The sequence below is a fragment of the Mercurialis annua genome, linkage group LG6 (assembly GCF_937616625.2).
Source record: "Mercurialis annua linkage group LG6, ddMerAnnu1.2, whole genome shotgun sequence".
In the NCBI taxonomy this organism is placed as follows: domain Eukaryota; kingdom Viridiplantae; phylum Streptophyta; class Magnoliopsida; order Malpighiales; family Euphorbiaceae; genus Mercurialis; species Mercurialis annua.
In genome coordinates, this window is record NC_065575.1 from 1,601,450 (window position 1) to 1,614,463 (window position 13,014).

At 37.8% G+C, this 13,014-nt stretch overlaps 1 protein-coding gene across 1 annotated transcript; it reads right to left on the bottom strand.

The window, feature by feature from the left end:
• Positions 1-2,596: 2,596 nt before the first annotated feature.
• On the bottom strand, positions 2,597-8,629 carry LOC130015651 (pumilio homolog 2-like). The gene is made up of 10 exons (XM_056106215.1): positions 8,409-8,629; positions 7,779-8,234; positions 5,939-7,324; positions 5,632-5,773; positions 5,444-5,551; positions 4,769-4,981; positions 4,570-4,680; positions 3,934-4,128; positions 3,627-3,801; positions 2,597-3,079 (listed from the first exon to the last, which is right to left on the bottom strand). The coding sequence occupies exons 1-10, from the start codon at positions 8,627-8,629 to the stop codon at positions 3,042-3,044; spliced, it is 3,045 nt and encodes a 1,014-aa protein (XP_055962190.1). The 3' UTR covers positions 2,597-3,041.
• Positions 8,630-13,014: the final 4,385 nt, after the last annotated feature.

A 13,014-nucleotide genomic window follows, 5' to 3' on the forward strand; every position in this document is an offset into this window, starting at 1 on the left:
AAGAGAACGTTGAGTCGATGTGAATCGTCGAAGAAGTTTTTAGATTGATGCTACAACATGACGGATATGAACTTAGAAACGTATGTGACGATAAGAATAGGATAAACGAATGAAACAAACATGATTTACTTACCGAATGCGAGAACAAGTGAAAGGAATGATGGGTAATGAACTTCAGAGCGTATTAGGGTTTTCAGACGGCTAGGGTTTTGTTAAAACGAAGTAAAAGAGTTTGGTCGAGTTATGGGGTCTATTTATAGACCCCACGAAAAAAAATCAACAGCGGGGCGCGATGGCAGGCGCGTCGCGAGGCGCGACGGGCCATCGCGCCCTAACACAAAATTTTTAACAGGGCGCGACGCGAGGCGCGCCAGCCCTGTCGCGCCTTCCGTCGCGCCCTGCAGGCCAAAAGAAGAAAGGGCCTGAAATGGGCCCCGAGCCCGGCAACGATGGGCATCCGAATCCAAACTTCAAAAATGAACTAAACGAGCTTAAACACGCAAGATACGAGCGACGAAACAATCGAACGACCAATGGAAACACGAACGGAAAATACGGGGTATTACAATTTATCAAAACAACTCTAAATTTTAAAGTAAGTTCGAAATAACACTATAAGAAAAATCATCTAAATACAGTCGATTCTTTTGATTATTTTTATAAATATATAACTTATGTTCACTTAATTACGAAAATACTACCAAATAAAAAGGACAATATCTCTTAATTAATTACAAGAAAACAAACATAAAAAAAATTAAAAATAGTCACCTTTTGTTTTGTTTTGTCTGGAATTAATATGTAAATTGTTTTCAATAATTTCTTTTAGCATTTTTTTTATTTTATGTGAATTGACTTTCAAAATAATCTTTCTTAAACATTCTAAACGATGAATTTTAAACAATCCATGGATTTGGATAAAATCCATTGTTTTTCTAAAAAAACAAATTAATAAAATTCTTAAATTTATAAATTCCCTCATTTTTTAAAATTCATCATTTTTAGGGTTTTAATTTCCCACCTCCTAGGTGGAAAAGTCCAAATCCACCATTTTCATAAATAATGAATTGTATACTATTTATATTTCTCCATAATTATCCCTAATAAAAAATTAATATTCCTAAAATATCTTTAATCCTAATTAAACCATTTTTTTTCTTTTATCGCATTTTTACCTTTTTATTTATAGAAATATCTTTTAAAAATATTATTCTACTGCGAAGGGTTTGGCCAATTATTATTTTGTAAGTTTCTTTACATATTTATTGTATTTAATCAATAGCTATGTGATATACAAATTATTCATATTTTAGATTTATCAATAGTTATGATGTGAAAAGAGAAGCAAAAAATATTAATTTTACTATTATCTTGATCTTATGTTATAAAACAATTGTCTTTTGCTATAAAATGATTAGTGTTTAAATATCTAACTGAGGGTAAAAATGGAAGAAAAATATGTTAAATTTATGGATTGCAGTTATTGAACCAAACAAGAGTGGAAGAAAAATTATGTTAAAACTCCATGGATTTTGTTTTCAATTCAAACGATGAAATTTTACAATCTATGTATTTAAATTCATTGATTTAGAATCCATCGATTTTGTTAAAATCTATAGATTTAAAAACCTTCAATCTAAACGGTGCCTGTATAAAATAAGATTTTCAATAAAAAAATATAATACTTTTGTTAATTTTAAATTATTGAATTTAGATCAAACAAAAATTGACCTATATATACTTCTTTTAATCGCGGATTCAATTTTTTTAACCTAAATCTATAAAACAATTAATTTCACCGTTCAATAATATATAACATCATAAAAATATAATAATGAAATTTTTCAACAATTGATATTTAGTTAGTTACTTCAATTATTTTACTACTTAATCATACAACTTTAAAATAATTATTTTTATCTTATTAAGTTAATTTATTTAAATTTACATCAATACTTGATTATAGTATTTAAGTTAGTCATGTTCCTCTTTATACATTTAACTAATTTTGTATTTTTATACTATATGTCAATTTTAATACTAAAATAAAATATAAATTGTGCATATACCAAAATCTAAATATTGGAATGAGTATGTTTTTTTTTCTAAACAGTTAATATTTATATAATTTAAATTGTTAAATTTAAGTTTATAATTAAATTTAAAATTAGTCGATTCCGAAGCGAGGGTTTTTCACTAGTTAAACAATATAACAGAATAAATTGAATGAGTTAAACATATTGACATATATCACATTTTAACCCGTATAATTAATTAACTCGTTTATGATACAACTACATATAACCTCAACAGTATTCTACCTCGGCGGTAATTCATTATTTTCAATATTCGCATGTCACAACTCATTTTGACAACCTATACAATCATTTGACATTCACATAATGAGAGAAATAAAAGGGAAATGAACCCTCAAAGAACTTTGAGGTTCTTCGGGTTTAAATTTGATTTTAATATGAGAAAAAAGTTAACAAAACATAGTTTTGCATTTCCTTAGGGTTTAAAGATTGCAGGATATAAATAGAACAAATATAAACATAAAGCCATAACATAAGCACAAGGATTATAGACAACATGGTAAACATAAGAAAAATGTACTTTTTTAAAAGGAAGAACAAAAAAAATTCAGATACCGATACATGAAGGATAACTCTGGCCTCATCTAACATTAACAGCACTCTCCACATTCCAACATTTTGTACAGTCACGTTTTAGACTACCCTCGTCGTCTGCTGATTCTTTACACACCGTAAAAACACTTGTATTGTCGGTCATTTTATCTCCTCTTGCAGGGGCGTCAGGTGCATTCAACATCTGAACCTCAGCTACCTCAACTCTATGTATAAACCTTAAAACTACACAATGTACAGTTTTCGGTACAAGCAACAACTTTTATTTTCAATAAGCTCATACCTGTCTAGAAAGATAGGCAGAGAAGTAGTAACTCTAGATACTCGAAGGAAGAAAGTGATGAAGCTCACACTAGCCTCAGTTAGCTGTACAGACTTTCTTTCCTAGGCCGCCTAAGCAAGGTGCAAAGACTGCAAAGCAACTCTCCGTTCTGCAAACAAATAAATAAACCAGTAATTGAAGTTAGTTGACATGTAATTTATGAGTCCTTTGCAGCCCAGTTACATGAATTTGTTTTTAGGCGCAAAAGATATAAAACCATGCAGATTCAAATTTGCATACACAAAATTCAGATACAATCTCAATCAGCAGAAAAATCAAGACTATTAGTACTAAATGTTCAGCGAAAGCCAGAAATTCAAATTCTCACGATTTACTGCCCATATGCATGATTTAAATTCTCAAGAATGTGCAGATCAGAATCTAAGATAGAGGTTAGTACAAGAACCATAAAGAGTTTAGGTTACAGAAATGGTTACACTCTCCAAAAGGTTCATTGCTAAATATGAGCCTCCACACAAAAGCAAAATGTCCATGTATCAATACTAACACAGAAATATTCAGCAAGAAATTTCACCAGTACTACTACTAACACAAAAAAATATTAAAGCACAGATGTATCTCCAAAATCTTTTTAAGTAACAAGCAGCTAGGCAAATAAGGTAAAGCAGTCAGAAATAAGAAGAGGTTCTTCTTACCCCCAGCAGCAACAAGTTTCTCTACGCGTGCAACAATATGCTTTCCGTAGGTATACTTCTTCAAAGCATTTAAATGAACTTTAATCCGCGTAAGGATTAACTCGCGTTGTTGGTCATCACAAGTCTCAAGTACTTTCTGAACAACATAATTAGCAAACTGATCTTTCATCATTGCCTGAAACAATACAAAAAAGAGCAAGACAGATGGGAGTGTTAGAAGAGAAAATGGCTAAACATCATAAATTGGTATCAGCAAGTTCGAAAGTGATTGCATTCTGGCTTGAAGATCGCATAAAAAATTAGTCACCTGGAGAGGCTCGTTTTCATCAGTGGTTCCAAGCATCTCACTAACCAGTATCTCCCGCTCATTAGGACCACTAAAAGTTAAACACTTCTCCACAACGTTGGAAGCAAACTTCTGCTGACTCATCTGAACTATCTTCCCAGCTAACTCCTTAATAATAGCAGAACGTTCGTGGGATTTTCCATGCTCTAGCACATGCTGTAAAATAGATGGCAGAGGTTATGAAAAGCAATATAGAGAACGGATTAGAAAGACAACATAATGTTTGATAGCAAACAATCACAATAATGAGAATTGTGAGTAATTAAAATAGGAAATAATGTAAGGTGTTCACATATTATTCTTCTCCCCCTCAGGAAGGGAGAGAGACAGTGTAGGAGCACTAATTTAACAATTAAAATACGAAAACTGAACTCCTGCGTCTTATAGATCAGCATCTGATCAATACACAAGTAGTATGATATTCTCTTCTATCTAATATGCTGAGTTAGCTCTGGAAAAAAAACATTAAGATTCAAAGTAGACACATCCAAAAAAGAGAATAAAGGACTTTCAACTATGCATACCAAAAAAACACGAATACAAGAATAGGCGAATGGATACCACTATCCATGAGAATATTCAGAAAAAAACACAAACCTGAACAACATAGTTGCCATATTGATCTTGTGCCAACATGCTAACAGCTCCTAAAATCTCAACCATAACCTTACTCTGTGTATTAGGGTCCTCGCAGTGCTCCAAAATCCTCTGCCAATAAGAGAAATATTTCTCATTTATATTTCTCTTTAATTGGAAAACTCTAATTCTCTAAATAACTAAGAAACTATATATCAACCTGTATCACACGGCAGCCATATGGATGGGTAGAGAGAGTCACAACTTGATCGAAGAATGTTGTGACAATAAACTGAATACTTTCTCCAGGAACACACTCAATACACTTCTGGATGACATGGTTTCCATTCTGGTCGCGGACACAGCGCATGATATGACCATCAAGCTCTTCAACCATTTTTATCTTCTGATCAAGATCAACAACCTCAATGGCCTGAAAAATATATTTACAAGGAATTTCCAGTCAGATCTAATTATTAGGAGCTCATGTACTGCAGAACCACAAAATCAAAAAACAACACAAGCACATAAACATGTAGTGATATTAATCTAAGTGCAGCAGGTCTATTATAATAAAATGGCTTCCTTTTTAAATCACATTACAATAAATAAATTAGAACATATGCAGTTCTGTGCACCTCAAAATAAGTAACATCGTCATTACCAGGTGTAAAGCCAAGAGGCTAACTTGTGCAATGGCTGTAAAGTGTAAACCCAGGCTGCACCCCAATACAACCCACTTAGTATTATGGGACGGTTTAACTGGGAATTTTCTTATATGAACCTAAAGCATAGTTGCACGGGTTTATCTAGAACAATTCAAGCTCAAGTGATATAGGTACATACAAAGATATAGCAAAGGATAAACGTCTTTTCAGATAAAAACTAGTAGTACCTTCTGGATCACTTGGCATCCATACATTTGTAAGCTAAGCGTCAAAACATGACCAAAAAGGTTGCTAGCCAGTTCTCTTCTTTGTGAAGGAAGTCCATGTTCAAAAAACTGCAGTTACAGATTTAGTTATTTTATAATAAATATAAAAAGAGACAAGTATACGAATCAGCAATGGAGGGATACCAGACCTTCTGAATTACATAATTACCAAACACATCAGTCATCAAAGCAAGGGCTTGAGGCATAATTTCCTGATAAACCATGTTTTTTTCATCAACTGTAGCTGTTTCAAGTTTTTGTTGAATAAATCGACTCCCATATTGGTCGGCGCTGCTCATAAAAAGGGTCAAAACCAAAGAACCATATTATAAGTGATGATGATGATAATAAAATAATGATAATGATTTATTATTATAGCAAAAACAATATAGCCAAGATCAGCACTACAAGGGTTGTATATTACATAAAAGATAAATTTTTTTAAGCAGAAAATACCTGAACTCAACGACATGGCCAGCAATCTCTGAAAGTTCAAGACACTTAGTTTTATTGCTCTTGAACTCTTCCAAGAGTGATGAAGCAAAGCTCTCATCCATATTACAACCTGCATCCAGGTGCCATGGCCCCATGACACCAGCTAAGTTCCTCATCCCAGAAGGATAGTGCATATTCAGCTCATTGTGTCTTATTGGACTCCCAGGTCCAACAGGGGAGTTAGGAATAACGGAACTTGCTAGAGGACTTCCAGGATATGACAAGCCGACACCAAAGGCAGGATTTCCATAATAACTATGATGATTGGAACCAGATTTACCACCCATAGGTACACCATACTGTGATTTTTGGGATGACAAAAGCGCTCCAAGATAAACCTTCTGAAATTGCACTAAATTTAGATAAGAATTACCTAAGTAGTTTCTATCCACTGAGGGATCATTAAGAGCTGCAAGCTGAGCAGCAGCAGCATATTCAGGAGTCCTCAAGTACTGGAGGTATAGTGGGTCTGCAAAAGCGGCCTGAGCGGCACTCCCTGCCATCGGACTACCCACTCGTCCAAAATTATGAGGATCAGATGCAGCAGAAGTTAGATTCGCTCCGGACCCCAAACCTCCTCCAAGAACTCTTGAATCCAGATTGGGTATGGCCATACCTGAAGCGGCAGCAACATTCTCAAACAACATTGGTGGATTACCAGTGCCAAGCTGGCTACTCGTCATGGAAGCCATTGCTGGATTCATGGAATATCCACTTATCCCATAGTTTGGCAGTGATGAATTTGCATTATCTAGATGCTGATACTGGAAGGGTAAGCCACCTCCACCATTGAGAGTGGAGTTCAGTGAGCCTTTCATGTATGAATTGCCTAGGACGCCAGAATTATGCCGTTCAGTGTGTCTTTCAGATCCAAAGGATGAGTTGTTGAGGTCAGACCCATTGCCATTATTCATACCAAAATCAGCATAAGACATTTTTGTGGACTGAGGACCAGAAGGCATATGCGAATTTCTAGATTCAGACTTCTTTAGATAGGCATTTTGCATCACGTGATTCTGACCTCCTTGAATACCAAACAGATTGGCATTCTTTTGGTTCTCGTCATCCATCACGCCATTTGCTGACAGGTTCATGCCAGACAAAGCAGTTGCCAAATCTGTTGGATCATTTATGCTAGATGAAACACCATTAAATGAGTTTGAGCCAGCTGCATTCCTCTTTTCAGAGGCAGAGGGTCGTCCTTGTCCAATGGGTGTAGGACAAGGACTAGGTGCCCTGGCAACAAGTTGAATCCTAGCATCGATCTTTCTGGCGTCAATCAGTTGGATCCTGCTTCTTTGGCGAAGGAGGTGAATGCGAAGCTTGATAAGCAGAAACAAGATGTTTTGAAAAAAGCTTAGTTTTTATTTTCTTCTTTTTGTATTTTCTTCTTTTTGTATTGGATCGTAGGCGGATCCTTTGTAATTTTTGCTTGTGAATATAATGATCTTTTTTACCATTGTTTTTCTTTAGTTGTAGAGTTAATCTAATTCATTCTCTGCCAACTTCCGCGTTTCGTAAGACCAGATCGCCTTTTTGAAATTCTCTCGAATTCATTCTCTTGTTATGGTATCTTGCAGCTTGCTTCTTGTATGTAGCGGCTCGGACCACCGCTTCATCCCTCCTTTCCTCTAGTAGGTCTAGACACAGCCTTGTTCTAGCCTCGTTGGTTTCTTCTTCCAGATAGTTAACCCTGATACTGGGTATGCCAATTTCTACCGGAATTACCGCTTCGGTGCCATAGGCGAGTCTGAAGGGTGTCTCGCCAGTTCCTTTTCTAGGAGTTGTTCTGTATGCCCACAGAACGCTGTATAATTCTTCTGCCCAATTTTCCTTATTCTGAGAAAGCCTCTTCTTTATTCCTTGTGCTATGGTTCGGTTGGTGACTTCCGTCGTTCCGTTTGTTTGAGGGTACGCCACCGAAGTAAATTTCAAATTGATCATTAGTCCTTTGCAGAATGCCTTGAACCGTTTGTAGTTGAATTGTTTGTTGTTGTCTGCTATTACAGTGTGGGGTATGCCAAATCGGTATATTACTTCGTTCTTGAAGAATTCTTCTACTCTGGCTGCAGTGATGGTTGCGACTGGCGCTACCTCTACCCATTTTGTGAAGTGCTCTATTGCGACGATTAGAAATTTCAATTGATGTTTTCCCGTTTCAAACGGTCCAACTATATCGATCCCCCATATGGCGAACGGCAAAGGGCTCTCCATTGATCCTTGAGATACTGCTGGTTTGCGACTGACATTGTCGTGTCTTTGGCATTTATCACATTTCTTGACTAATGTTTTCGCATCTTCTTTGATGGTCGGCCAGTAGTATCCTTGGAGTATTGTTTTTCTTGCTATGGTGATTGCTCCTTCGTGTGCTCCGCATATTCCTTCGTGGATTTCTTTTAGAACGGATTCTTCTGTCTGGGGCGAGACGCACCTAGACCATGGATGAGTTAAGGAGGTTCGGTAAAGAATTCCGTTGTGAAATGAGTAGTTGGCAGATTTTCTGATGGTGCGGATAGCTTCGATTTTGTCTGTTGGTAATTCACCGTGGTCTAAATATTTCATCAATGGGGTCATCCAGGAGTCGGCCTCTTCGATTGCCATGACTTCTGCTTTTCTGGTGCTTGGCGATTCGAGAGTTTCTTTTAACTGCATTTTAGTGAATAGATCTCCGAGTTCCGATGCCGATTTGGCGATGGCGTCGGCTTTGGTGTTTTCCTCTCTTGGAATTTGAATGATTTCCCATTTCCCTCCTTGTGCTTCCAGCTGTTGGAGCTGTGTCATGACTTGCCCCAGATATTCGATCATCCCTGTTTCTTTGGCTTGATATTTTCCCTTGACCTGATTTACCATCAGCTGGGAGTCGCTATAGATCCTTAGGATTTCTGTTCTTATTTCTAATGCTAGGCCGAGGCCTGCGATTAGGGCTTCGTACTCAACTATAGGGATGTGCATCGGTCGGTTCGGTTCGGTTTGGTTTGAAATATGTCAAAACCGAACAAAACCGAATTTATTTTTAAAAAAACCGAACCGAACCGAATGTAATAAAAAAACGAACCGAACCGAACCAAAATATTCGGTTCGGTTCAGTTTAAAAAATTCGGTTTTACCCTTCTATTATTCACAGGTTCAAGACTTTTTATTCATGAAATATTTATTCAGACCTATTAATAATGATATTCACATTCTGAGAGACAAATGTATAAATCAAAGATACAAATTCAGAAAGTTTTTAAAGCTCAAATGTATAAACACAGTTCATATATTTTAAATGCAGAAAATGAAAATTAAGTATCTTCAATTCAACTGCAAAAGTACAAATCAAAATTTGAAATTTTAGCTCCACATTTTTGTCAATACAGCAAATCCATAAACAAGAGCCAAACTCATCACCTGCAATTCAAGAAATATAAATGCAAAAAATCATAAACAGAGATATACACCTCAAAACTTTACAATTCAATATTTACAAAAGTAAAACTCAGAAATAAAAGTAAAGGAAAATCATAAAACTCAAAAATAAAAATTGATGCTATGCTTAAATGAAAAATTAGAAAACGTTTTTAAATGTTGATGCGAAAATCTGAAAATGAGTACCTTAAAATTGCTTTCGTTCTCGTACTGTGTTGGATCCGTCAAGCACTGTGTGTTAAGGCGGTCAGCGTGACTTGTGAGATCCAGGCGAGCCGAGAGCGAGAGATGGAAAGAATTAAGATGGAAGCATGTTAAGGTGGCCGGAGTGAGTGTGAGATGGAAGAAAGTTACGGCGGCCGAAGTGAGTGAGAAGGATTTTAAGGTTTTATTGTAAGGGTTAGGCGGCTAGATGAGTTGTGGTGGATTAGGGTAACATTGAGAGAAAGTGAAAAAAATGAAATTAGGGCTTTCTGGATTAGGCTGTGTGTGAGTGAAGTGAGTGGATTAAATGAACGATCCTCAAGGGATAAAACGACTATGTTTTAATTTTTCGGTTATTCGGTTAAATCGGTCGGTTTTTCATCCAAACCGAACCGAACCGAATAATCCAAAAATTTTATTTAACAAAACCGAACCGAAAAACCGAAAAACCAAACCGAATTTCTAAAACCGGTTCGGTTCGATTTTTCGGTTTCGGTCGGTTTTTGCACACCCCTACTCAGCTACATTGTTGCTGGCGGTGAATTGGATGTTTACTCCATATTCGATTTTGATTTTTTCGGGTCCTCTGAGGATGGCTCCTGCTCCGGCTCTTTTTTCATTTGACGCTCCATCTACGTGAAGTTCCCATACTAAGGCTGGTTTGGGCTGACCAGTCTCGGTTGGAGTTATTTCTGCTACAAAGTCCGCCAAAGCTTGCGCTTTTAGAGTCGGGCGAGGTTCGTATCTTATGTCGTGTTCGCTGAGTTGGATGGACCAGTGGACTAATCTTCCGGATGTTTCTGGTCGTTGGATCGCCTTTCGCAATGGTTGATTCGTTCTCACCACAACGTTGTGACTTTGGAAGTAATATCTCAGCTTTTTAGCTATGGTTAATACAGCCAGTGCCATTTTTTCGATCTCGGTGTATCTTGTCTCCGCGCCTTTCAGGACTCGGCTAATGTAGTAGATTGGCTTCATTTCATTGTCTTCTTCCCTCACCAGCACTGTTCCGATAGTCTCGTCTGTGGTGCTGATGTATAGATACAGCGTCTCCCCTTTCAGCGGTCTGCTGAGCAATGGAGGGGTGACGAGGAACTTCTTTATTTCTTCAAAAGCGTTCTCGCAGTCTTTATTCCATTCAAATTTTTGTGTTCTTTTGAGGGCTTTGAAGAAAGGCAAGCATCTTTTTGCTGAGCAAGACATGAATCTACCGAGTGTGTGATTCGCCCGTTGAGTTTTTGAACTTCGTTTATATTTCTTGGTGCCTTCATGTCCATAATTGTTTTGATCTTCTCGGAGTTCGCCTCTATTCCTCTTTTAGATATCATAAATCCCAGGAATTTCCCGCCTTGTACGCCGAACGTGCATTTGTCTGGGTTCAGCTTCATTCCGAATTTATTCAGTATGTTGAATGTTTCTTCCAGATCTTTTGCATGGGTTTCCTCGTTCTCGCTTTTGATGATTAGATCGTCTACATACACCTGGACTCGTTTTCCTATCTCGTCTTTGAATATGAAATTCATAAGCCTTTGGTATGTTGCTCCGGCGTTTTTCAAACCGAAGGGCATCGTCGTGTAGCAGTAGGTTCCTCCCTCCGTGATGAATGAAGTTTTTTCCTGGTCTTGTTCCTTCATCTGGATTTGGTGGTAGCCTTGAGCTGCGTCGGCTAGGCTATACATCGCGTGTCCAGCAGTAGAGTCCACGAGTTGATCGATGTCTGGGAGAGGGTAGCTATCTTTAGGACACGCTTTGTTCAGATCGGTGTAATCTACACACATTCTATTTTTTCCGTTAGCTTTCTTTACGATAACTACGTTAGCTACCCACTCGGGGTAGTGGACTTCTCGTATGAATCCCGCTTTCTCCAATTTTTCTACTTCTTCAGCGATTATTTTCTGTTTTTCTTCCGAGAACTTCCTTTTCTTTTGTTTTACGGGGTTCGCCGCTTCTGCTACATTTAGATCATGAGTTATGACCTGGGGGTCTATTCCGACAATTTCTGACGCGTTGGCGGCGAAGGTTTTGATGTTGTTTTTCAGCATGGTCGTGATTTCGTTTTCGATTTTTGGGTTCATGTTTGCGCCGAGATTTACTCTTTTCTCCTTGTCGAGTTGTAGTTTCTTTGTTTTGCCTTCGGGTGCTGTTTCTTTTTCTTCGATGTCGTGATTAAGGATTTCTTCTATCGCCATCGTTTCGCCTGATTCTTCTATTGATCGTTCGTAGCACTTCTTTGCCTCGGCTCGGTTTCCTTGTATCGTGATAATTCCCTGCTTTGTTGGTATCTTCATGGTTAGTGCCTTTACACTCGTCACGGCGGCTGAGTCGTGGAGGAAAGGTCTCCCCAATATCGCGTTATACGGCAAGTCGATTTCTACGACACTAAACCGCGTATGTAATTCCTCGCTTTTCCTTGTCCTTCCTAGCTTGACATCAAGTGTGATTGTTCCGTTGGGCTTAATTGGTGAGCCCCCAAATCCTACCACAGGTGTGGCATTTCCTTTTAATTCTGCTAGTTCTCTTCCTAGGCTTTCGTAAGCCTTTCTTGTTATTAAGTTTATTGCGCTTTCTTCATCGATCAGGATTCTCTCGACGTTCCAGTGTTCGATGACCATGGCTACCACTAGAGCTTCGTTATGCTCTTCAGCTATTCTCCCGAAATCTTCCCCGTCAAAAGTTACTAGAGGAGGAGTTGAGAGTTCTGTTGCTTTCCGTTTTCTCTGTGACGTTTGATTCTTCAGGTGTACTCTTTCAGAAGTCATCTTCTTCAATGAAATTTGTTTTTGAGTTCAGAAAAGCTCCTTCTATTTGAAGTTTAGTTAAATTTTTCCCACAGACGGCGCCAATTGATGGAGTCTGCCTTCTGAACCGGTGAGTAAGACCTGCAAAACAAGGTAGAAGCTAACCGGACGGTGGTTGTCCGATTAACTCTCCGATGTTAAAGTCAGTTTAGAGCTTTGAGCAGCGTTTTGTGTATATGAATGTAATTCTGATTCTAGGCATACCTCGTGCTCCTTTTATAGTAGTCGGATATACCTTGTAGAGTCGTAATAGGCAGGTGAATCCTACTTTGTAAGGATTCGGCAATATCGTAGGGATTATCCTGATTTGTCGAGATCTACCTTAATCTGATAAGAGTTCTATTTAGGAACGTCTTCCTAAATAGTCTTATCTTCCTAAGGTAGAGCTTATCCTTCCATATATAGTGTTTGTGTCCGAATAGGACAATACTTCCATTCTTGGTCGACTACCCGAATCCCGGACCTAACGCGCTTTGGGCGGATCATGTGGGATTCGGTCTTTATTGGCATATCATTGAATCTCAAGGGATTCGGTATCAATTGGCATATCACCGAATTTTAAGGGATTCGGCGTCTCCTTCATATCTTCGGACCTTCAGGGGGAGTCCGGTATCACCTGAGAGTGGA